A 25,779-nucleotide genomic window follows, 5' to 3' on the forward strand; every position below is an offset into this window, starting at 1 on the left:
CCTCCCCCTCTGCCAAGAACGCCCCCAGGTTTCTCTCCAGGTTTCAAGTGGAGGGAGCCGAGGGAATGGACGCCCAAACTATCCCTGGCCACCGGTCTCCTCTATGCGGTTTCCCCCGACCCCGCTGCTCACAAAACTCCTAGCCAGGATACGCAGGTCAAGCGCGCAGGTTATCCGGGTGGCTCAGCTTGGCCGCGGCGACCGGTTCTCAGAGGTCCTCGCCATGGCGTCTCAGGGCTTCGCCCTTCCTCTCAGGACAGAACCTTCTCTCACAAGGACAGATCCTCACCCAGACCCGGCTGGCTACGGCTTCACGCCTGGAAATTGAACGCCCAAATGTAAATAATGGATACGCCCCAAGGTGGTCGACCACTCATCCTCGCATCGAGACGCAGTCCACAATAGATCACAATACACCTTCAGGACAGTCAGAAGGTGGTGCAGGCAGCGCAATAACAAAGACGTTCATCAAACGTTTCCGTTCCGACGGTGCTCCAGTTCCTTCAGATGGGTGCTACAGGGCCTGCGCCCAACACCATCAAGAGACACTGCCGCAGCCATCACTTCCATCCGCCCCATAAGCGGCGGCCAGATATCCCAACCCCCCCATGTCCGTAGACTGCTAAAAGGGGTTTGCCAACAAGGCGCCACCGACCAACATAGGTTCCCGTCATGGGACCTCCACCGGTTCTAAAGGCCTTGACTGTCCTCCTTTGAGCCACTGAGGAAGTACCGCCTCAGTTTCCTAACCCTCAAGAGCGGATAGCTGAACAGCGTTAACTTCGGCAAGGCGTGTGTCGGAGATCGGCGCCTCTCCGTCCCCGCAAAGACTGCTAGTTATCAGGCCAGACTCTGTTCTTCTGAGAACCGGATCCAACCTTTAGCCCTAAGGTTAACTCCATCTTTCCACACTCCCAAACATCGTCCTCCCGTCCTTCTGCCCTAGGCCCTCAAATGACCTGGAAAGGTGTTGGCATACCCTAGATGTTCGTAGAAATAAAATCTACCAAGAGAACGGCCTCATTTAGAAAGCTGAGGCACTTTTGCGTTTCCTTTCGGCCTAACTCTAAAGGGCAAAAAAGTGTCTGTGGTCTAACTTGGCGAGGTGGATCAAACAGGGCATATTTCAGTGCTATAGGTCTCTAAAGCTACAACCGCCCGGGAGACATCACCGCCCACTCGACGAGGAGTGCGGCACTTCTGCGGCCCTGTCCACCAATGCTCCACTGGCTGAATTTGTGCAGGGCGGCCACCGGAAGTCCCCGTCTACTTCCCAGACATTATAAGCTCGACCTCTTCCAATCGGCAGAGGGGCCTTTGGCCGAGGGGGTTTTTGCAACAGGTGGTGCCAGATCCGCCCTCTGCGCAGTTTAGCCCCCCTAGTATCGGGTCTGGGCTTTCTAAATCCAAGATCAGGATGCCGGCCTGTCTCGGCTGCAATGGAACGTTGGACTACCGGAAAGACGTCCGTTACAGCAGAGGAAGGTCCGAGTATCCGCCCCCCTTTTCCCTGCCTACTGGCGCGGGGGGAGCGGGATATAGTTTGATTGTCTAGACCACAATTTTTCCTCTAGGGGTGTTGTCGGCTTCAAACGACTGGGTCGTCCTGGGCGGCCGCCCGCAGGGGCGGGGGGCCAGGGCCCCGGTCAGTGCCTTGTGTTCCCTATTCCCACCTGCACAGGAGCCAAGTGGGCGGAGCCACCAGATAGGATACTCGGACTCCTGCTGTAAAGGGACGTCTTTCAGGTAAGTCCAACGTTCTTTTGGGGGGAGGTGTGCCTTGTCCTTTGGCGGTTAGGAGGACATGGTGTCACTCCCCTGGCCTGGAAAATGTTTCCAGGCAGAAGCAAAGTTGGAGGGGCCAGTGGTCCCTCAAAGGGAGGTCTTTTGAACAGATTCAACCAGAACAGGATGACCAGAGGCCCTCCTTTCCAGGACATGTTTACATTTCAGTCTCCTCCTGACCGGGAGGAATTCCAAAAGTCCATTTGGAGCATGAATAAGAAGAATGAATTTACATCTCTATTAAGTGTTTTGAGCTTTTATGTGGTCGTGTCCTACATGTTTTCTTGAATGTCTTTCATTCTTTGGTGCCTTGTCCTCCTTTCCAGTGAGGACATCTGGTCTCCCTGGTCAGGGCCTGGAGAGACTCTTCTCCTTCCCTTCCTTGCCATGAAAGATGCTCTTCAGGAGCACCGTTGGAAGGTAACTCTTTCCCCGCTTCTTTCCCTGCAGTGTATTCCCTGGATGGGCTGTTGGTCTTCGGTTTGCTCTTCATTTGCACTTGCGCCTATTTCCGGAAGGTCCCACGGCTGAAAGTCTGGCTACTCTCAGAGAAGAGAGGGGTCTGGGGGGTTTTCTACAAAGGTAAGAGGCTCTCTGGGGGAAGCCTTGGCGAAGTTCCTGGGGTGGGGAGAGAGATGGGAACGTGGTACCTTCTCAGAAGGTTATAAAAACATTTAAAGCAGCAGGCGATCAGGCTGAGAGTGCTTTCCTATGTTACAAATGGTTTATGTTACAAATGGTTGTGGTAGATGAGGCACATCTGCCTCAACATAACAGTAGTCTGACTGGGCTTAGAGGGCCACACCAAAAATTATCTCATGATTAAGAGCTCCTGATTCAGGAAAGATCAGTCCACCAACATTTTCTGAAATAACTATTCATGTAAACAAATGTGTAGTGAGCTGTCTAGAGTAACAACAAGTACTTGGAACAATAAGTAACCATAACACAGTCTTTCCTGTTGTGCCCCTTTGGCATGTCAAAAAATTTCCAAACAGAAGGTGTGCATGACTTATGCTGATTTATCACAGAATTTTCTTGACAAATTATGTTCTGAGGAGGTTTGCCATTGCTTTCTCCCGGGGCTAAGAAACTGTGACTTGGCCCAGGCCACCCAGTGGGTTTCCATGGCCAAGCGAGGAATCAAGCCCTGGTCTTCAGAGTTGAAGTCCAGCACTCAGACCGCTATGCCACACTGACTCTAACCATGGGTACATCCACACTGCAGAAATAATACAGTTTGACACCACTTTAACTGCTGTGGGTCAGTGCTATAGAATCCTGGGAATTGTAGTTTTGTGAGACATTTAGCCTTCTCTGCCAGAGAGCTTTGGTGCCACAACAAACTACAGTTTCCAGAATTCTATAGCATTGAGCTGTGGCAGTTAAAGTGATGTCAAATTAGATTATTGTGGCATAGTGGTTTGAATGCTGGGAAGGAAAGTCAAACTCTCTCAGCCTCGGAAGAAAGCAATAGCAAACCTCCTCAGAACATAGCCTGTCAAGAAAACCTCATGATAGATTTGCCTTATAATTTATAATTCTGCCCTAATTGTGATAATTTGGAATTGAAGCACAATGTTTAGGAGCCTGCCAATTACAAATGGTGAGATGAGAAAAGATTTTGGTACTAGATTTTGCATTCTGTCATTTAATTTTTGGTAGTGGTCATTACTCTGTGGATCTGTATCAGCTGAGTGATGTTGAACAAAAGTGTGTTTTACATTTCTCTTGTGTCTCCTATGACCTCCTCCTCCACTTAAATTATGATCACAGAGGAAAGTGATGCTCTTTGTTAAAGGCATGAGCTACTAAAGTTTGCTAACATATGCCAAAGGAGTATCCATTGGTGACGCCTAGCAGTTGTCTTTTGATGGGGTAGAACCAAATACATGCTGAGTTTGAGATGCGTTCTACAAATACGTAAAAAGAAACAAACTGTCAAAAGCTGTTGTCTCCCCACTTCCAAATTCAATGATTGAAGTAAAATGTCAGGTTTAAGGCTTAATTCAGACAGAATGAGCATGGCTTTTGGGCAACAATTTCTCTTCTCAACTTACTAGAGTTTTTTATTGAGCAATCCTGAATGAGGCTAATGGGGAATAAGAAAGGAGATTTCATACTGTCCAGAGTAAAAAGAAAAGATGGTTGATCGTATGGGGGTCAGTTACACCAATCCTAGGATGATTGTCCTGGATTAACCCCATCTGAGGAAGCAGTGAGTCTCAAACTAGTTTCTACCCACATTGTCCACAGAACAACCTAGTTTACAGGCTTTCTGTCTGCTACTATCAGCAGCAGCATTTTGCTACCCTGACATAGTGGGACCCACTAGTAGAAATGAAAGCATCCATGTGCCATCTATCCCCTCCAGCATTCAATATGGGGGGCACAGGAGTTTTTTGTCAAGTTGACTTGAACTTACAGCAACCCCATGAATAAGAGACCTCCAAGAGCTCTAGTCATCAACTGCCCTGCTCCTGTCTTACATGACTTCCTTCACTGAAGGAGGATGAGGTTGGGCTGTGCTTTTAGTGTATGTAGCAATAAAACAGAATTTGACAATTCTCAGAACCATTATAGCAAGTAACATGTATTTTGTATTGTTTTAAATGATAAATATCTTTTGGTTTTACAGCGGCAGTGATTGGTACAAGACTCCATGCAGCAGTAGCAATATCCTGCATTGTCATGGCTTTTTATGTCCTTTTCATAAAATGAATCCCAACTCATCAGATGGACAGTGCTCTTTGATGAACAATGATGCTATAGAAAGCATATCTCTTTGGCTTCAGAGGACAATATCTCTCAGAGGAGCATACACAGACCCCTACACGGATGTCAAGAGGAAATTCTCTTATGACCAAGCTTTCTTTCAGACCAAGGGAGTGGCCTTTGTAAGAACAACCACCCTTTGTGCTTCTAGTAGAGCTTGAATGTAACCAGCAAATACTGTTTTGTGTGCAGATCATTAAAATCAGTGTTACTGTCTGCACAAAGTAAAAATCATAAGTTTGTAGAAATGGGTAAGATGAATTGTTTCTGGCAAATAGAACTGGTTAAGGCTTTTCCCACAATCTAGCAGAGCGTGAAAGGGGCAAGTGTTTTCATTCCTGGTGTTCTAAAGGGAATTGCTGTAAATCTCCAAAATGGAACAGTGGACAGTGAGGGCAGGCATAGATTTGTTTTCATTTTTTTTCTTTGATTAATGCACTTTTAAGATTAGAGGCTAAAGCGATCATAAAAACAAATGACTGGAAAACCATATGGAAAACTAGCTAGTAGTAAAGTATTTGCGCATTTCAGAGAAGTGCTTATGTGCTCTGTATTCTTGAAAATATCTGGACCGCAGAGGGGGAAAATGATCTTTGGTGATCTATTCACATCTCTCTTAAAGTAATTAACAGTCCTGCTACTTTTTACAGACATCTAAGAGTGCTGAAATATTTCATGTTCTGTCAAAGCTAGCTCACAATTGAGAATTGCCAACAACTTAAACATAGCCACAGTCTCTGGCATCAATGTTGTAGGAGAAAGCAATGAGGTCATATGCTGTTACATTAAGTTAATAGATGTTAAGATGTTTAAATCACATTTAAAAATCATAACATGTATATTTTGGAAAGTGTACAGACTTTAAAAATGAAGATTTATCTTTATGTTCTTTATTTTTAATTATACATTTATAAGTTCTCTTTAGTTCACACTCCTCCTTTGAATGGTCCTTTCCTGTCATCTTGTGCTTAAAGTGTTGGAGGTAAACCTCCTACATTAAAGAGCATGTTTAACTTATATGTTTAAAGCTTATGATGTTGAAAACACTTGATACAAACTCCAAAATGGTTTCAAGATTGGGACCTAATCTTTTTAAAAAATCCACTATTTGTATAACAACTTTTTTTCACAGATAGAAATTTATCATATGTTTCTAGTTCAGCAAGAAATATACTGGAGTCCTAGCTTGGCCTCTGGTATTCCAGCAATATGTGTTTGAATAAATCTGCCTTATTTTTTATTTCCCAAACTTCATATTTAATAGACATTGGAATTTTTTCTTCCTTTTAAAATAATTTGTGATGTATTCTGACTGGGATCTGAAGAAATAAAAATGGGTTTTGTGAACTCTAAATTCTAGGGAAGTGGGAAGGAAAAAGCAGAGTTCAGTTTCATAAAACATTCAGTTGTGGTTTGAAAGATGTTTAATTGGGCATGACTTCTTTGTACCAGCATTTAATGGAGTTTTATTTCATGGTAAGTATAATTTTGTAATTTTTAATTTTTGGCTAATCTCACTGCACATGCCCTAAAAGCATTTTTGAGATAATTTAGCAGCCAGTGGTCCTGATTTTAAAAAATCTTCACCTATTAGACAATATTTTGCTAAATTGACAAAAAAAAAGCTCATATCTAAACAGCCACAGGGATTTTAAAAAGTGACTTTTTATTCTTATAAAGATGACCTTTCTGCTGTCTAGTTCTGTTTTGGGATTAATAGTAATTTATATATAAATGTGCAGTAATTCTGATAATTTAATACATGTTGCTGTTTGCATCTGGGGAAGTAAACCAAGTCTACGCAAGTTTATCGGTATGTTATAACATCTTTCACTCATTTAGTCACAAAGGTGCTACAAGATCCCTTTGCATACTAATATTTCAGTCTAACACGGATGTGTCTCTGTTGCTGTCTAATTCATACACATTGTGGGGATGGGAAACCATGGCCTAAATCCAACATATTGCTAGCAGAGTGAAAATCCCTGCTAGCCGGATTATACGTTTCTGCTGTCAGTTGCTTATGCAACACAAGACTATTGGCAAGCACCCTTGTGCTAATTCTGAAAATGTGCAACTGCTAGTACAGGGAGCTTTGTGTTAACGCAATATCATTGTTGGATACAGCTCAAGAGCACCAACCAGATATTTGCCCATAGGAAGTCAAGAATCTTCAGATCTTAACACTGGTGTAACTTTGGTTACACAAGTGTTTGTACTGTAGACGTTTATGTAAGGAAGTATCCAATACCCTGTACAAGTTGTTCCTTTATTTTCCCATGGTGCAAAGGTAAATGGGCAGTGCTAGCCTGTGACTAGAATGGCTGTGAAGCTACCAGCCACACTGGCCCACCCCCATTACAGCAATTGACTACATAAGTACACTGGCAGTGCTTTATGCCAGAGAGATATTGCCAAATCCCAAACAGCAGGAAGGATGGGAGACTGGCAAGAGTAGCCATTCCCCAAATACAGTATTTTGAACTACGGTTCTCAACAGTTAATATGGACAGCAGTAAGGAACTCGAGTTCAGATCCAAAACACCTGAAGGTCATCAGGCTGGAGAAACTTGAACTAGTTAAGCAGAAAACAAAATAATAAAAATTATGGCCACAAATGATACGCAAATTTGATCATACGGTATGCTGTCAGAAACATTTTTATACTGTACATATGTGGTCAAATTACCAGATGGCATTACAGGTTACGACTACTTTTACATGTATATGTCGACCATATCTGTAATGTGAGCTGCTGTGACATTCTTCAGCGGAGGTGACTGAATTCCTTTTCTGAAGTCTTTTATATAATATGGCACAATTTCAAAGCAGCTCATGGCACTCATCTGAAGGGGCTGTGCACACAACAGTGTGTGTTTGTGTGTATGAGGTCTCTGTGTTGCTTAGTAATTCAGTTAGTCCTTTACTGAAAAACCTTTTTCAACCGAATACCGTTTAGAAATAAAAGTCTTACATCATCTTATACAGCAAGAAATTGATTATATTAAGAAGTGTTAACATAATAAAATAACATTTTGTGACATAGTCTGATCATCGGTGAAACTGGGCCTTGGAGGTATGGGGTAGTAAATATCATCCACCTTTTATCCCATCCTTCCCAAAAATCTCAGGACAACTTAGGACAACTTTTGTTGTTACAACTAACCTGCCGTTAGGCTGAGAGCCTGGCACAAGGACACTTGGGAGTGTTATGGCTGAGTTAGGTCCAAAACATATTGCAGAAATAATCCAGATTGAGGCTGGATATTCTTTTGTGCTAATTGTGTGGTGTGGTGCTTTGATGATGACTCTGGAGACCAGGGTTCAATTCCTCGCTTGCCCATGAAACCCCCTGGGAGAGTCACACATTCTCAGCCTCAAAGGAGTGCAGTGGCAAACCTCTGGAGAAAGTATGAGAAATGTTCCCATAGGGAAACATAGGTTGCATCCACACTGGAGAAATAAACCAGTTTGGCCCCGCTTTAACTCTTTTCTGGCTCAAGGCTATGGAATTCTGGGAGTTGGTTGGGGGCCCAGAGCCAGTGTGAGGCAGTGGTTTGAATGTTGGATTAAGGCTGCATCCATACTGCAGGAATAATCCAGTTTGAGACTGCATTAACTGCCCTGTCTCAGTGCTAGGGAATCCTGGGAATTGTAGTTTATGGTGGCACCAGAGCTCCCCGACAGAGAAAGCTAAACGTCTCACAAAACTATAATTCCCAGAATTCCTTAGTATTGATCCAGGGCAGTTGAAGCGGTCTCAAACTGGATTATTTCTGTGGAGTGTTTTAGACATTAGTCTAACGCCAGTGGCCCAAAACTGTAACCTTTTAAGAGATTTTGGACTTCAGCTCCCAGAAGCCTCAGCCATGTTGGCCAATAGTCTGGGATTCTGGGAGCTGAAGTGACAGTCCTACATTCGAGCAGAGTTTGGGGACCACTGGAACCCAGTGGTTCCCAAACTTCGATTCCTTCAGATGTTTTGCACTTCAGCTCCCAGAATTCCTGACCGTTGACCAAGCTGCCTAGAGCTTCTGGGAGTTGAAGTTCAAAAAAGAAGAACACTCCCTGGATGACGTCACCGCCGGCCACCTGCCTGCATGCGATTACCTCAGAGGCGTGGCCAGCCCCAAACATCGCGAGCAGAGGCTGCAAGAACGAGAGCATTACCCAAAATCCTGTGCGGCGGGGTATAAGAGAGCGGGAGGGGGCGTGGCTTGCCAGTATTCCAGTGGGCAGTAGCCGGGGAGGGCGGGTGTTGGTTGGTTGTATGCGCGCGGGAGGCCGAGTGCGTGAGGACGTTTGGCGCGTGGCTGAGGCGTGTGTGTTGAGGGAGCGTGAGAGAGAGAGTGAGTGAGTCCCCGCGCTGCGGCCCTTGCTTTTCTGATACACTTTGATCTTATTTGATCGGGCGCCGGTGGTGCCGCCGCTTTCCGGCCCCGAAATGAGAATAACCCCCTTCCTGCGAAGCCCTTCCTCGGGCGCTGTGCAGCGAAGCAGGTCAACCGAGCCGGCGGCCGTTTTAGTCGGAAATGATGAATTGATCAGATAGATGAGGCTGGAGGCTGGGGTCACCCCCTCCTCTCTGCCAATGTGTATCGAGGCGATTCTGATCCGGATTAAACGCCGTCCTCCCTCTGGGCCTCTCCCTCTCCGCTCTTCCCTTTAGCCGCCATGGAGGATCATTTGGGAGTGCTTACCCATTGGGAATCCTTGCCCAGAGGGAATCATTGAGGAGTACTTGCCATGGAGAATGATAGGAGAATCCCACAGAGGATCATTAGGGAGTACTTGCCCATAAGAGGATCGTTGGAAAATACTTGCCCATAGAGGATCACTGGGGAATACATGCCCATAGAAAATGATAGGAGAACACTTGCCCCATAGAGAATCATTTATGGATTCCCTTTTTTGTGTTGAACGCTTTAGCAGTCCAGCCTCTATATTCTCTATAGGTAAGTATTGTCCTTAATTTTAATAAATTAAAATATTTTAATGTTAATAAAGATTAGGCCCAGATCCAGCAGGGCTAGCCTGAAGAAAGAGGCTCCTCCCTCCATCACTCATCCTTTGGCCTGTGAGGGAGTGACCAGGCAGGCCCAGATCTGCCAGGGTTAGCCTGAAGAAGAGCCTTCCCTCCAGCCCATCTGCCTTGGTCCAGGCCTCAGAGGGAGAGAATAACCACTGGGCCTCATCCCCTTTCCCACTACCATTCCCTTTTCATTTTGTGTCATGTCTTTTAGATTGTAAGCCTGAGAGCAGGGAACCATCTAATTAAAAATAACGATTGTAAGCCGCTCTGAGAGCCATTAGGGCTGTAGGGCAGGGTATAAATACCTAATAAATAAGTATTCTCCAATGATCCCCTTTGGGCAAATATGGTTTTCCTATGGGCAAGTGCTGTCATTTATTTTAATACGTCCCTATAGAATCATAGAGTTGGAAGAGACCACAAGGACAACTAGTCTAGCCCCCTTCTGCCATGTATGAACTCACAATCAAAGCACCCCCAACAGACAGCCATCTAGCCTCTGTTTAAAGACCTCCAAGGAAGGTGACTCCACCACTCTTTGAGGGAGTGTGTTCCACTGCTGATCAGGAAGTTCCTAGAATCATAGAGTTGGAAGAGACCGCAAGGGCCATCCAGTCCAACCCCCTGCCATGCAGGAACTCCCACAAAGCATCCCCATTGACAGATGGCCATCCTGCCTCTGCTTAAAGACCTCTAAGGAGGGAGACTCCACTACACTCCGAGGAAGTGTGTTCCACTGTCAAACAGCCCTTAATGTTGAGGTGGAATCTCTTTTCCTGTAGCTTGCATCCATTGTTCTGTGTTCTAGTCTCCGGAGCAGCAGAAAACATGTTTGCTCCCTCCTCAGTATGACACTCCTTAAAATACTTAAGCAGGGCTATCATATCACCTCTTATCTGTCTCTTCTCCAGGCTAAACATCCTCAGCTCCCGAAGTCATTCCTCATAGGGTATGGTTTCCAGACCATCCAGAATGCAGAAATAATGCCGTTTGACACTGCTGTAACAGGCATGGCTCAATGCTGTGGAATGCTGGGATTTGACAGAGAAGGCTGAGTATCTCATGAAGTTACAAATCACAGAATTCCATAGCGCTGAGCCATGGCAGTTCAAGCAGTATCAAACTGTTGCTTCTGCAGTGCAGATGCAACCTTTGTAAGTGCTAATAAGACTTGGGCTTTATATAGTGTGAAACAAAGAGTCTTTGGGTGTAATAAATGGAAGAAGTGGGCTAGTTCACAAAAGTTTATAACCTAGCATGGTATTGTATTTTGAGTTACGCCTCAGTTAAACTTAGGACACTGGGGGGTGCTTCTACACTGTAGAAATAATGCAGTTTGGCACCACTTTAACTGCCATGGCTCCACCCTACAGAATCCTGAGATTTGTACTTTTGTGGGCCCCCAGCACCAGCAGAGAAGGGTAAAGACCATGTAAAACTAGAGATCCCAGGATTCCATAGGCTGAAGCTACAACACTTAAAGTGGTGCTAAACTGCATTATTTCTACATAATGTAGATGCACCCTGGGCAACCATGGAAACCCACTGACTGGGTGATGCTGGGCAAGGCATGCTCTCTCGGCCCCAGCAGAAAGCAAGAGCAAACCCACTCTGAAGAAATTCTGCCAAGAAAACCCCATGCTAGGGTTGACATAAGCCAGAAATGACTTGACAGCATACAACAACGTCTATTAAAAGACTTAACAGTACCATTTGAGCCTTTTAGCATTGGGTTTTTTTCTGCTACACTTTTAACAGATTAACATGGCTACATTACAGAGCTAGTCATTGCATGCTCCTTTGTTGGGAGAGCTAATATTTAAATGTTTCAGAGCTGCATTAATTTCTTGAGGCCACTAAGAACACTGGCACCGTGTGTTAAGAAGTGATGTGATAGCCCTGTTTAAGTATTTGAAGGGGTGTCATATTGAGGATGGAGCAAGCTTGTTTTCTGCTGCTCCAGAGAACAGGACCCGGAGCAATGGATGCAAGCTCCAGGAAAAAAGAATCCACCTCAACATTAGGAGGAAGCTTCTGACAGTAACACTCTTCGACAGTGGAATACACTCTCTCGGAGGGTGGTAGAGTCTTCTTTGGAGGTCTTTAAACAGATGGCCATCTGTCGTGTCGGGGGTGCTTTGATTGTGTACTTCTGTATGGCAGAGGGTTGGATTAGATGATCCTTGAGGTATCTTCCAACTCTATGATTCTATAAAGGGTGCTACACAACAATTTAAAAGGTCATCAAAACAAGGCTGCATTCTATCACCCTACTTGTTCAATTTGTATGCAGAAATTATGTAGAGCAGGTTTAGACACAAGAAGGAGAAATGAAGACTGGAGAAAGGAACATAAACAACCTAGGATATATATAGCCAATGCCATACTACTAGCAGAAAGCAACAATTACTAAAAGTCAAAGAAGAAGAAAAATTAAGGCAGACTTAATGCTAAACATTAAGAAAACAAAAATAATGAATGGAAAGTTTGCATAAATTCAACCTAAATGAAGAGGAAAGTGAAATAAAGATTTTCCCTGTCTTGGATCAAACACTGATCAGAACAGAAAGAGCAGTCAAGAAATCTGAAGAAGTCTAGGACTGGGGAGGGAAGCTATAAAAGAATTAGACAGAATCCTAAAAGTGCAAAGATATATAATTGAATGCTAACGTTAGAATTACCCAAGACATTATATTCCCTATTACCATGTAAGGATGTGAGAGCTGGACAGTGAAGAGAATGGATAAAAAGAAAACTCATTTGAGATGTGCTGGAGAAGAGTGCTGATGATACTGTGGACTGTCAGAAATACAAGCAAATGGGTCCTTGAACAGATAAAGCATGAACTCTCCTTGGTGGCCAAGATGACAAAACTCAGGCTGTTGTACTTTGGCCAAATCATAAAGTATGGCTCATTAGAGATGACAACGGTGCTAGGAAAGATAGAGGGTAGTAGAAAGAGAAGAAGACCACACACTAGATGGACAGACTTGACCAGGGAGGTCATGGTTATACATTTTCAAGACCTAAGCAGAGTGATTGAGGATAGGGGATCTTTTAAGATATTTCTTTCATAGGGGTGTCTTGAGTTGAAGTTGACTTTAGAGTAGCTAACAATAAGACTGTTCTATGGTTATTCCTTTCATATTTATCTGGACATACTGACAGAAAGAAAGGCATTGCTAATCAGTTAGTGTAGAAGCTAAACTGAGAAATGTATCCTGCAGAGAGGGTGGAATGATTTTTCTTGGGCCTGTAACACTGATGCAATAATCTCATATTCAGCCCACTGATCTGACCAAAACAGTGGTAATAAAGTTGAGTACATCTGCCCATGTGCAGCTTGCCACTTTAAGCATACTAACCAGTTTTTCTTGGGGAAAAGCACCACGGTAGAGCTTTCAGAGCTGTTAATCTTGTCCCAGAAAAGGAAAGCATATTGCCTGTTTAAAATGCATCTTGTCTTTGTTAGGATGGCTTTTGTGCTTTAAAGGCTTTTTAAAAGAGGTTTATTAGAAAGTTGGTGGATTTTTGCTTTAATGCTATTAATGCATATTGTGCAAAGATTTCCATATATGGAAGTTAAAGCCACAGTGATATTTTTGATCTTCAGAAGAAAAATTAAAATCAAGTGGGTAACAGTGGAGGGCCAGGGGGCTGCATTATCTTCCAAGAACTTGGATGGCTGTGTCCAGTCTTTCAGAACAAAACAACCCCCCCCAATCCCATACCTTCTAGCCCTAGTACATGAGAGGTAAATACGCTAGAGGGCATTTGGGGGTAAAATATTTGAAAAAGGTTTACCTGAGGAGGGGTGCAAAGGGCCTCCAGTCATGGTGGAGATGCCCTCCACACCTCCAGAGATCATTTGAAGGCATTTTTGACTCCTGTAGAGTTATTTAATGGCATGGTTTGCCACATCAAGTGCATTTCAAACTATTTCCAGTAGGGGGAGGTGAGCAGCTTCTCTTTACTTAAGCTAAAATAACAATAGGCTAAACTAATAACATCCAAACAATGATATCTTTATTTGGCCAACCAAAATGCACAACTACATGTTGCAAGTTTTCAAAGTCACACTGGTTTCTTCATCAGGCAAACAGGAGGGAAAAATTGAAGATGTTAATCATAGTTCTGCATTTTCTGTTTCTGGTCTTAGTTCAAATGGTGGGGAGGGCTAACTAAGACCAGAAACAGAAAACGAGGGCCAATGACTAACATCTTCAATTTTTTTCTCCTGTTTGCCTGATGAAACCAGTGTGATTTCGAAAGCTTGCAACAAGTAGTTGTGCATTTTGGTTGGCCCAATAAAGATATCACTTTTTATGTTAATATGGCCAACACGGCTACCCCTAGATGTTTAATTTGATCATTGGAAAAGCGGTATATAAATAAAGTATTATTATTATTATTATTAATTGGCTAAACTGTACATTCTGGCTTGTTTCAAAAGTATTACATTTAGGAGTATCTCAGTTCAAAAAGCCTCTGACAAGCTCCTTTTTACAAAGAGCCCAGCCATAGACTATATTTTTTACAGGAACCCAGCCATAAGCTATATTTCAGAGGAAATAGCTGGCAAAACCACTTCTGAATATTCCTTGCCTAGGAAAAGCCTAGGAAATTAATGGGGTCCCCAAAAATTGACAGGCAACTTGAAGGCACATACATACCAGCCCAGCTTCACTTTTCTTATCTTCTGTCTATTTGGAAGTTTTGTTTGTTTGTTTTTTGCAGCATTGGCAGATGTTGAAGAAGGGCTGGAGAAAGGCATACTTTCAGTGTTGTGTTACTGCTGCATGTCAGCAGTAAACAGTGCAATAATGCGTTGATTTGGGAAAGAATGAGTATTCTAGATGATCCTACTGTAGTTGTATCTGCTTATGTACAATAGACAAGGTAAGTGGCTGCCTCCTGAATCACTCAGCATGTGTGAAGACCAAGGCAGAAAGAAAAGGGAAAAGCAGATTAGCCATGCTGAAAAAGCGGATGAGTTTTGCCACCAAAATGAAAATAAGAAAAGTTAAGGTTGTTGAAAGAAAGAAAAAATTTGGAGGAAATTTTCAAGTGGTAAAATAATGTTCTTGCATTGCTCATAAAATGCCTTTGTTCATGTAGGTACATGTGCAACAAGATCCTATGTCAGAATTCAGCATTATGGGTAGAGTAGGAGGTCTATTAGTTTGCAAATCTCAAGGCAAATCATGATCATACAGCCCTGGTGACAACAAACTTTGCAAGTCAAAATTCTATACTCGCCTATTTTATTACATTTTCCACCCAGTGTAGATCTATATTGTATTGTACTATAACTTGCTATACTGAACCCTCCCGATGATTTGCTGTGGTATAATGCTTGAGATGTTTAATTGCTCCAGGAAATGAACAGACTGCTATTCCTGTTCAGGAAATGAACACTGGCATTTTGGCTGGGATTAAATGTCCGAGGACTATGAAAAAGTCCATGGAAATAGGAAGGTTAAAGTACAGGTTTCCAGAGGTCAGAATGCTGAATGAAGAATGTAGCTGGTCTCTTGATATTGAAGGTAAAGGAAAGATAGGCTAGGGAAGGTAATAGGAAACAAGAATCAATAAGCTGGTCAGGAGGGGATAGGCTGGCCAGAAGTAGTTATACTGGAAAAGCAAAGGAAGAACACTAGTAGGGTACAGTATGGCTAGAGGAAACAATAGGTAGTGAAAACCAGTTGAAAACAGAACTAGAAGAATGTAGACAGGAATTGGAGAGGGTTAAGAAGGTAGAGGAACACAGCCTTCCCCAGACTGATGGCCAGGATGGCTGGGAATGAAAGTAGTTGTAGTCACATCTGAAGGGCACCAGGCTGAGCAACACTGCTAATTTGTTACTATCCTGAGGAGATAAGGACTAACAAATCATGATGGCTGGGTAGGAATGCAGGAGTTGAACCAGTCACTTTTTTGCTCACAGGCTGCATCTATTGTACCAGATAGTCTGCACACAGTCATTGTGTTCATTAAAGTCTTTTGAACTGCTTTGGTCCTCTCATCTGTTATGTTTTGTTCTTGCAAACTTTATGTGTTTGTTTTGGCATTTGGCTCATCCTTGTTCCTGGTTGACTTGGGAAGGAGGCAGTGAACTGGATATAATGGTTACAGTCTTCAGAGTCTCTAAGCATTTTGTTCCTGGGAATTGCCCTGGAGTGTTTCACTTAAGGTACACTGCTCAAGGAAATAGGAATTCACAAGAATGATCTTTGGGTTCAAAGAAACAGACAAACAGTATCTTTAAGTTTTAGGTCAAAGGAAGATGTTTGCCAAGTTATTTGTAATACAGAAAGAGTTACTGGTATTTAATATTTACAGTGATCCATAAAGTGTTTTTGTTATATAGATATGGTCAAACCTAGTGTCAGACAAAACTATGGAAAATCTTTTCTTCTGACCACATATATTTTAGTTCTCTCTTTGTTTACATGGTCTCTGAAAATACACTGCATTCTCTTCCTGAAATTGTCCTATAGTTGTGACATTAATGCAGAACAGAAAAAACAGGTTTTTCAGGATATTACAACAAATGCCCAGAAAACTGGCTAGGCATGTGGCTTTGAGGTAAGCTACAAATATGGCTTTTATTTAACAAGTTTAATGTGAATCACTTTGAGCCAGATTGGATTGGTATAAGTGAGATTAAAGTCAAATAATGTTTGATTCAGTCTAAATGGACCTCTGTCCAGACTGATTGAATCCATTACTAAATCTCTGGATAATGTAGGTTTGCTGAGTTCGCAGGGTCACTCATCAGTAGGAAACAGCTTGTTTGGTTTTTTTCTTTTTTCTTTTACCACTGCAATACAGTATTGCTGTGCCCTTACTAGAATTCAGTGAAGCTGCATGGTTTAATGGTCTAAAAGCAAAGCAAAGAGTTAACCCCTGTGTAGGTGATTAAAGGACCAAAAGCAGCACCATGGCCAGTCAGCTCTGTGACATCTTTAGTGATAGAAGATCCCTCCATTCTCTTTGCGGGAGTATCCACTGTTAGTGGCAGCTGTGTGTGGAGACTCTGAAAAACAACAACAAAAGCCATTGTGTCAACTTCTTCCTGAACATTCCAAATAGTGGAAAATCTCCCCATGATCAGTGCATTGAGTATTGCCATATACACCACTTGAAGAGAACCCTCCTACTTTTGAAAAACATCCACTAAACATTTTCTACATGTTGAGGATAACAGAAAAACTGAATTCTTAAAACATACATAAAACCTATTTTTTTCACAACAGTGAGAAATATGGTTGTGTTTAGAACAAAATTCGCCCTCTGTATCCATGAATTTAAGCAACCATGGCTTGAAAATGTTCAAAAAATAATGCCATTTTATATAAGAGACACCATTTTACTATATTTCATGGTTCTTGAGCATCCATGGATTTTGGTATCCATGTGGGTGTGGGTGGGTTCTGGAACAAAACTCCAGTGGTTTCCAAAGGCCCATGGTAGGTATAGAATTGTAGGTTACTCTGAGCAGAATAAAACCATAGAATCTAGGTAGATCTGGTTGGATGTTTTGTTTAATGTTTTTCACATAACCCACCCTTTAAAACTAGCTAAGAACAACTGCATTGTTTTCAAGAATTGTTCTCTAATGTTGCTGTTTCCTATGTATGAACCACACCATTCATTTCAGTAGCTCTCCAGTTAAGCAAGCTTTCTATATTGCTTTTTAAATTATTAGCAAAGAATATAATTATATTCTCTTGAAAAACAATAATAATCAAGCTGCTAATCTAAGGAAATAGAGGGTTTTATGTTCTTATTCTAGCTCATCTTTAATAGGTATCTACTAGTTGTACTTACCAATGGCTCCCTCAATGCTGTGGATTGACTCTTTTACTGGGTTGATCCAGTGTCTCACACAGATGCCCTTGGAAGAGGGACAATGAACTGAAGGTGCACGGCGTTCCTGCTCAGGCTCTAAACCTTTCAGTATCCTACAGTGCTCAAAAACAAGAGGAAGGATAAGCTTTAACATGTTATTAATGCCTACGCAGAGACACTGGGGCTATATTTTTCTATCTATGGCTTGAAACAGATGGGCCAAAAGCGCTACGTTCAGGCTGATCCGGGGGCGTGGTGTTCAGATGACACACGCCTCCAGATTGGACCGAAACCGTGCCACAACTGCCTAAGGCAGCCCAAACCTGGCTACAAAAGAAGCACAAAAAAGCGCTCCTTGCCGGTGGTCCATTGTGTTCTAGTATGTTTGTAGACACTGAAGTGATCTACAATGCACAGATTGTGTGTCACTAAAAAGTTGGGAGAGGGCCATACACCTCTAGCAAAACAGTAGCCTGATGTAGGGGACACATCAGTAAGAAGTAGCAGGAATTATTTAATCAGTTATACCTGCATTAGTGCATTTCTGTTTGTTCATACTAAATTAAATGCACATTAAAAGTACACTATACATTCATGAGTACAAACTATTCCACATTCACACTGTCTTCAGTTGACAGATCCTTAGGTAAACTGCACATTTAAATGAACCCACATACAGGTAGAAGTGTTTCTAGCAGTCGTTGTGCCAAGAGGAGCAAGGGGAGTTTTATTGCATTACAGTACTTTAAGAGGCATGTCTAATGTGGGATAATGCACAATCCCAGCCAAAGTATAAGCATGCCTGTGTTAATACTGTGGATGGGCACCAGTGCAAATTTACTCTGAGGGAAAGCCTAGAAATGTGGCTCTTCTACATATGATACAAAAATAGTTTTCATAAAAATAGAAAACAATGCTAATGGTCGCTTCAAAGCTTGTGGCCCTGTGACATACTGAATCACATGCCACTATTGGCCTCGCAGGTACAACCTTTAGTTTGTTTGATTGATTAATATAAATGTTGTGAAAACCCACAGTTTGCTGAAACCTAGAAGATCAATGGATTATGCTTACCCATGGTTATCAAAGATTGTTTCTTTATGGAGAACTACTTTGTTCTTGTCTTGAAGCAGGTCTTCATGGTGATTGTACAGAGCACTGAGATGAAAATCCAGGCTGTCTCTGGAAACCTAGACATAGGGTGGGAGGGAATCAGTATTCACATTTTTATATGCCTATGAATAAATTAATGGCTTGCTGTAAGTAAATAATAGCACCTCTAAGAATTGTCCTTTGAATGTCAACATGAAGACTAACTCTTCTCTACTGAAGGTAAGGCAAAAAGAAGTTTGGGAAAAATGATACGTTCTCAGTAAGTGCTTGAGACACATTTTAAGCGGAAGAATCATAGGGTGGGAAAGGCAAATTGGAAAACAAAGCAAAGAGGGAAGGTAACAGCAGATCAGTACCTCAGGTTCTGAGTACCAGACTTCTCTTCGGATGCTTGCTAGGGTACGTGCTCCATGTAAGCGATTCCAGGGGTCTTGCTGGTGGCCAAGATGGGCAGGTACAGGATAGGGTGTTTTCTGGACCAATGAAAAGTATTAGAGCTCAAAATAGCGACTGCAGATATCTTTATTCTGAAGAAATATACTCTCCTGATTTGCAACTTATTTGTGAGCTAGGCCAGCCCTATTGCAGTGTCATTACTAAGGCCAGGGTCTGTGACATGAGGATGAAAATGTGTCAAAAGATTGCAGAAGAGCATATGGCCAAGCATGTTGTTGTTCCTGCTGCTGCCTACATGCTGCCAGCTGCCAATCATTAGCTTAAAGAAACAGCCAAGATATTTTTCTGAAGTGAACCTACATATTTCTGTTGCTGCATAGTTTTTACAGAGAAGGAATCTATAGCTGTTTTCCATCTGGATCAACTCTTCCTAAGAAAAGGCATTGCTACTAATATTAGGCGCATCATTTGTGGGGAACGTAATGAATTTAATGTTGGACTGAGACTGTGGGAAAACATGGTTCAAATCCCTGCTCAGCTATGGAAGCACACTGGGTGACCTTGGGAAAGTCACACTCTCTCAGCTGCAGAGGAAGTCAGTGGCAATCCTCTGAATAAAATCTTGCCAAGAAAACCCTGTAATAGGATTGCCATACATGGGAAATGACTTGAAGGCAGACAATAACAATAACAACAATATCACTAGACCCCCAATTTCAAGCCTGTAAGACCCCCTCAGTAAATCCTGTTTGTACCAGTGATAGTAAATACGGATTTCTCAAAGTCCCGACAGATGTCAAGAACAATCAGGCAGTTTTTTGTTCTGTAGCTTCAAGGCACTTGGGATTCCCTTTTTCCTTGCAATGTCGGAAAGTTGTGCAGCTTTTTAACAAAAACTGTGCACAGTTTTTCAGAAGCTACACAAGTCCTCCTGTGTATAGAAAGCTCATGCTGCCAACTTTGCTCCTTTTTATTATTGTTGTTGTTGTTATTGAAGTTTATATAGCACTGTAAATTTTACACAGAGTTTTACATAATTGTCTATGAAAAATAAAACTGCCAATGGCATACAATCTAAAATCACAAGCATAAAATTTAAAACAAACAACTTATCCATTAAAATAATTCTAATTTATAAACTATAAGACAAGGCACACTAGTTCATACATTTAATCTAAACTGTCTGAAATATTGGGTTGTTAATCTGAAATGCCTCCCTAAACAAAGTCATCTTTAATTCAGACTTAAAATTACCTAAGGAGGTAATGATCTGCAACTATTTAGGGAAGAGATTCCAGAAATGGGGAACCTCATTTTTTCTCCTCCCTTCTAAAAAAATGAATTCTTCCCCACATTGCCTTAAGGAATCTTTTTGCCTCTAATAGCTTCCTTGGCTGCATCTCCATTGGAGAAATAATTCAGGCTGACAGCCTATATGCCAGCAAAGTATGAGCAGAACCAAGGGCTGCATCCACACGGCAGAAATAATGCAGTTTGACACTGCTTGAACTGCCTGTGGCTCAATGCTATGGAATTCTGAGAACTGTAGTTTGATGTGGCACTAGAGCTCTCTCTGACAGAGGAGGCTAAATGTCTCACAAAACTAAAAACCCAGCATTCCATAGCACTGAGCCATGGCAGTTCAAGCCATGTCAAACTGGATAATTTCTGCAGTGTGGATGCAGCCGGAATGTACTAAAACAAATGACACTACTTGCCCATAGGAGGGCCATACTTGCCCATAGAGAATCATTGGGGAATACTTACTCCGCAGGGGATCATTGGAAAATACTTGCTATGGGCAAGTATTTTCCAATGATTCTCTATGGTCAAGTATGATTTCTCTATGTGGGAAAGTACTGTCATTTGTTTTAGTTCTTCCCGATGCAAGCCCTTGATTCCGCTCATACTTTGCTGGCATATAACTATACAATATAATATATACAATAAATCCATGTGCATATCTTTAATAGAAGAGTTTTTTTAAACCCCACACATCTCTTACCGGGAAGGTCTGGCTGTTTCCAGGGTAGGGTTTCCCATCTTCAGAGTCGGGGATTGGGAAGGGGCAGCTGGTGGTTGGCATCCTCCAGCGCCAGAGGGATCGACTAGGAGCGCCGGCTGCTGCACTTGCAGCAGCAAGTAAGACCCGACCTGGGCTTCTGTCGGCGCGCGCCAGTTCTGTTGAGTGTCCGGCGACGGTTGCTAGGCGACCGCTTCTACATTATCTAAAGCGCCCCCTAATGGCTGGAAATGGTAGCGAAGGCGGCGGAGCAGGATCAAGATTTGCAGGGAAATGACAGATGTTGAAGCAGAACCGCAGCTGGATGGGGAACGAGGGCGGCATCCACACTGGAGTGATAACCCGGTTTAACACCGCTTTAACTCTTTCCTGGCTCAAGGCTATGGAATTCCCTAGCATTGAGCCAGGGCAGTTAAAGCGGTCTCAAACTGGATAATTTCTGCAGTTTTGGACCATTGTAGCATCTTTGAGACTAACTCACTAAGGTCCAAAACACATTGCAGAAATAATCCAGTTTGAGACTACTTTAACTGCCCTGGCTCAATGCTAGGGAATTCTGGGAACTGTAGTTTTGTGAGACATTGAGCCATCTCTGTCAGAAAGAGCTCAGGTGCCACAATCAACACTGGGCCATGGTAGTTAAAGCGGCCTCAAACTGGAATATTTCTGCAGTGTTTTGGATTTTAAGTCCTTCCTCAGATGCATAGAGGAATTACAGTTCTGATCATCTAGTTTGATGTCTCAGAAAACGTGCATTGTAGTTTGTTGTGGCCCCAGAGCTCTCTGATACAAACGAGCCTAAATATCTCACAGAACTACAAATTTTCTGTAATTCCATAGCACTAAAGTCATGACAGTTAAAGTGGTGTCAAACCGGATTACTTCCGCAGTGCGGATCCAGCCAAAGTCTCTTACACAGTGTTGTAATTAGGCAACTTTAAGGTTCTGGATGTACTTTCCCTCTTTAGATGAAAATACTGTATGTTTTTCTTCACTTAAAAAGTGTGGGGACCCGGACTCCCCTCAGGGTTTCACTGAGGAGAAACATGGTAAAAATGATTAAAACACCAAGAAGTCAGGGGGCTACTAATGACGGAAACTAGGAATAAACAGGAATAAATGGCCCCCACTGCTGTATCTTCAACTGTAGGGACATTTCAGCAGGTGTAGAGTCACGCTCTCTCAGCCTCAGGGGAAGGCCATGGCAAACATCCTCTGGACAAATCTTGCCAAGAAAACCGCATGACAGGGACACCTTAGGGTCGCCTTAAGTCAGAAATATGCGTCCAAACAGGCCAAAATGAAGCTGCTTCGGGTCACTTTGGAGGTATGCTGTTTAAATGACACACACATCTTAAGAGGCCAGAAGCTGCGCCAAAGCTGCACTTTGGTCCTTAGGACTGGAGTGTGGCTTTAGTGTGGCTTCCGACCTCTTATGACGCATGCAGCATTTAAACAGCATACCTCCAAAGTGACCTGAAGCAGCTTTATTTTGGCCTGTCTGTTTGGGCCCTAACTTGAAGGCACATGCCAACAATGGCAGGTTGTTATGAACTAGCAGTGGCGCAGCGGTTTGGGTGTTGGACGCTGACTCTGGAGACCAGGGTTCGAATCCCAGCCCCACCATGAAAGCCCCCCACCCGGTGACCCTGAGCAAGTCACACTCTCTCAGCCTCAGGGGGAGGCAATGGCAAACCCTCTCTGAAGAACTCTTGCCAAGAAACCCCCATGATAGGGGTCGCCATAAATCTGAAACAACTTGAAGGCACACAACAAGACGATAGGTTGCTGAATCAAAAGACCTAGCCATGTTAGGTCCAAAACACACTGCAGAAATAATCCGGTTTGAGACTGCTTTAACTGCCCTGGCTTAAAGCTAGGGAATTTTGGGAACTGTGGTTTTGTGAGACATTTAGCCTTCTCTGTCACAGAGAGCTCTGGTGCCACAACAAACTATAATTCCCAGGATTCCCTAGCACTGAGCCAGGGCAGTCAAGGCTGTTTCAGACTAGATTATTTCCACGGTGTGTTTTGGACCTTAGTCTGGAATTGAAAATTGACGTTTTAATTTGTTGCCTGCTTATTTTATCGACTCCTATCATCTATTATTATGTATTATTTTATATGCGTTTTGTTATTATTTTGTCGAATGTATGGCATTCGAAATATTTCTATTTGATTTATTGTGTGTACAGCGCTGTATAAAGTATAATGATAATAATAGTAATAATAATACCAGTATGCAAAGGGATCTTGCAGCACCTTTGAGAAAGAAGCTGGCAGCATGAGCTTCCCTATGACTTGAACCTACTCCCTCAGCTGCACTGCAGAATGGAGGGCCTTCCCGGAAAATGGAGGACATGACCAAAGACGAGCTCAAAACACTCATATTAAAAAATGCAGATGTCCAAATGCACCTGAGGAAGTAGACTGAAGTCTAGGAAAGCTCATGCTGCCAACTTCATTCTTTTAGTGAGTCTCAAAGGTGCTACAAAAACACACTTCAGAAATAATCCAATGTGAGACCGCTGTAACTAGTGCCCTGGCTTAATACGTACTAGGGAATTCTGGAAACTGTAGTTTCGTGAGACCTTTAACCTTCTCTCTGTCAGAGAGCTCTGGTGCCACAACAAACTACAGTTCCCAGCATTCCCTAGGACTGAGCCAGGGCAGTTAAACGGGAATTGTCGTGTTTTGGCCCTTAAGTTAGTCTTGCTGCTGTGCTCCAAAATGGGAGGACGTTTATGGACATGAGGAGGCAATGGAAGGTGTGGTGGCGGTGCTGGAAAGAAAGGAGGACGTGTCTGTTGGCGCTCACACTAAGAAAGAAACATGATGGGGCTTTTTCATTTCCCCCCTCAGCTTAATCAAACCGTCAACATAATAATATTCTTCCCTGCGCGCGCGCGCACAATAATGGAACGCTGGCTTTCGAAAAAAAGGGGCGGGAGGGCGCGCGAAAACCCGAACGGCTCTTATACTTAAGATGGGGCGCGCGCGCGCGGGCGGACAGGCGCGTCGTGTCAGAACGTTCGGGCGCATCTTAGAACGCAGAGTGGCTCAGGTGCTCTCCAGTCCCAACTAAGGCCGCAGTAGCAGCAGCAGTAGCAGCGACGGCCAGCTGCGGTTGCTAAGCAACGGGTGTGTGGGCGGCGCGAGGCGGAGAGGGGGCGTGGCCGTCCGAGGCGAGGCTGAATCAGTAGCAGCAGCAGCAGCAGCAAGCATCTCATTTGAGAGAGCGAGGCGACGACGACGGTCGCACACCTGCCTCTCTCTGGCCGCCCTTGTCTCTTTCTATTTCTTTCCCTTCCTCCGCAACGCCATGGCTGGTGGGCTCCATCCTCCTCCCGCGGATGCTGTGGGGAGCTGCTGGTCCTCCATCTCCATCTCTTCGCCTCTTTGTACCGGGAGAAGGTACCTCTCTCTGGTTCTGGTGCTGCTTTGGGCCGGTGCTGTCACTCGAGGGGAGAACCTGCACGCCTGCAAAGAGGTACTGGAAGGGGAAAGGTTTCTGGGGATGCATCCACACTGGAGAGAGAACCCAGTTTGGCAGCGCTTTAAATCTATCTGGCTCAAGGCTATGGAATTCTGGGAGTTGGAGTTTGTTGTGGGCCCAGTGAGGAGCTCTGGGCCCACAACAAACTCCAACTCCCAGAATTCCATAGCCCTGAGCCAGACAAAGAGTAAGTGCTGCCAAACCGGGTTATGTCTCCAATGTGGATGCACTGCACCACATGCATGTGTGTGTTGCGTCCCTTCAAGTTTGTTTCTGACTTACCATGGTGACCCTGTCTTGGCAAGATTGGGTCAGAGTGGGTTTGGCTGAGAGGTGTGTCAGGTTATATGTACTGTGTGACCCTTGGGGTCCTACTTTGGGGACCCTACCAAGAGTCACACAGTGTGTGTGTGTGTGTGTGTGTATGTATATATATATATATATATATATATATATATATATATACCACACTCTTCCATGCCACCATTCTCCGAAGATGCTAGCCACAGCTGCTGGTGAAACGTCAGGAATAAACTCTTCTAGAACATAGACACATAGCCCCCCAAACCCACAAAAAACTATAAATGCCGGCCATGAAAGCCTTCACATTGTTCAGAGGAAGTTTGCCATGGCTGTCCTCTGAGGCTGAGAGAGTGTGACTTGCCGAAGGCCTCCCAGTGGGTTTTATGGCTGAGGTGGAAATTGAACCCTGTAGTCGAGTCGTAGTCAAACACTGAAAGCACTATGCCATGCTGTTTAGGAGGCAGGCATTAAAAAGCCAGGGCCCCCGGATGCTGAGAGGTTGATATTATTGTTGTTGTTATTCTTCTTCTATTTATTTATATCCCACCAGGTGCAGGGACTCAAGGCAGTTAGCAACATTTTAAAACATTAAAAGTTAAAACAGCATGAAACATTAAAAATATAAAGTTTTTTAAAAAACAACAATTTAACAATTCATACAATTAAAACATTACATTATTGACATTTAAAATTCTGGCATGATAAATCCATCCATCCTAGAATGACTGTATTTGTTCTGCCACACATCCTTGTGCTACAATAAAGGGCTTTTAAGGAACCGTCCCTGTTTTGGTGGGTCTGTGTATCTAGCCTGAGCAGGTGTCCTGGTTCTGAACTCCCCTTAAAACCTCTCCATTGCTTGCCTTGGCTTTAACCCTGTGGCTAATGGAAAGTGCATAGAGAGAGAGGCTGTCTCTTAACTGCTTAGCCTCCTGACAGGTAATATTTGCTTTCCTCCACCCCACCCCTATTAACACTTGCCTGAAATTTAACTTGGGAAAC

General features: G+C 43.4%; 3 protein-coding genes and 1 non-coding gene across 4 annotated transcripts in view; 3 read left to right on the top strand and 1 right to left on the bottom strand.

The window, feature by feature from the left end:
- The first annotated feature begins 1,417 nt into the window (after positions 1-1,417).
- TMEM167B (transmembrane protein 167B) lies at positions 1,418-5,961 on the top strand. The gene is made up of 4 exons (XM_042464300.1): positions 1,418-1,491; positions 1,575-1,645; positions 2,116-2,367; positions 4,424-5,961. The coding sequence occupies exons 1-4, from the start codon at positions 1,418-1,420 to the stop codon at positions 4,504-4,506; spliced, it is 480 nt and encodes a 159-aa protein (XP_042320234.1). The 3' UTR covers positions 4,507-5,961.
- Positions 5,962-8,750: 2,789 nt separating this feature from the next.
- On the top strand, positions 8,751-9,178 carry LOC121930254. Its single transcript, XR_006103901.1, has one exon.
- A 5,509-nt stretch (positions 9,179-14,687) lies between these two features.
- On the bottom strand, positions 14,688-21,269 carry C4H1orf194 (chromosome 4 C1orf194 homolog). The gene is made up of 5 exons (XM_042461580.1): positions 20,961-21,269; positions 18,916-19,032; positions 18,521-18,636; positions 17,426-17,559; positions 14,688-16,631 (listed from the first exon to the last, which is right to left on the bottom strand). The coding sequence occupies exons 1-5, from the start codon at positions 21,039-21,041 to the stop codon at positions 16,561-16,563; spliced, it is 519 nt and encodes a 172-aa protein (XP_042317514.1). The 5' UTR covers positions 21,042-21,269; the 3' UTR covers positions 14,688-16,560.
- Positions 21,270-24,032: 2,763 nt separating this feature from the next.
- ELAPOR1 (endosome-lysosome associated apoptosis and autophagy regulator 1) overlaps positions 24,033-25,779 on the top strand; it is a 102,155-nt gene continuing 100,408 nt past the window's right edge. The window contains 1 exon segment of the mRNA XM_042462781.1: positions 24,033-24,468. Coding sequence (XP_042318715.1) covers positions 24,301-24,468 — 168 coding nt within the window. The 5' untranslated portion in view covers positions 24,033-24,300.

The sequence above is a fragment of the Sceloporus undulatus genome, chromosome 4 (genome assembly GCF_019175285.1).
Source record: "Sceloporus undulatus isolate JIND9_A2432 ecotype Alabama chromosome 4, SceUnd_v1.1, whole genome shotgun sequence".
Taxonomy (NCBI): Eukaryota; Metazoa; Chordata; class Lepidosauria; order Squamata; family Phrynosomatidae; genus Sceloporus; species Sceloporus undulatus.

Coding starts and splice junctions, on each gene's coding strand:
- TMEM167B (XM_042464300.1), top strand. CDS start 1,418: ATGCCGGCCTGTCTCGGCTGCAATGGAACGTTGGACTACCGGAAAGAC. Junction 1,646..2,115: donor GGCGGGGGGCCAGGGCCCCG/GTCAGTGCCTTG, acceptor CTTTCCAGTGAG/GACATCTGGTCTCCCTGGTC. Junction 2,368..4,423: donor CTGGGGGGTTTTCTACAAAG/GTAAGAGGCTCT, acceptor TTGGTTTTACAG/CGGCAGTGATTGGTACAAGA.
- C4H1orf194 (XM_042461580.1), bottom strand. CDS start 21,041: ATGCCAACCACCAGCTGCCCCTTCCCAATCCCCGACTCTGAAGATGGG. Junction 18,637..18,915: donor TCTGGTACTCAGAACCTGAG/GTACTGATCTGC, acceptor CCCTATGTCTAG/GTTTCCAGAGACAGCCTGGA. Junction 16,632..17,425: donor CAGCATTGAGGGAGCCATTG/GTAAGTACAACT, acceptor GTTGTTTTTCAG/AGTCTCCACACACAGCTGCC.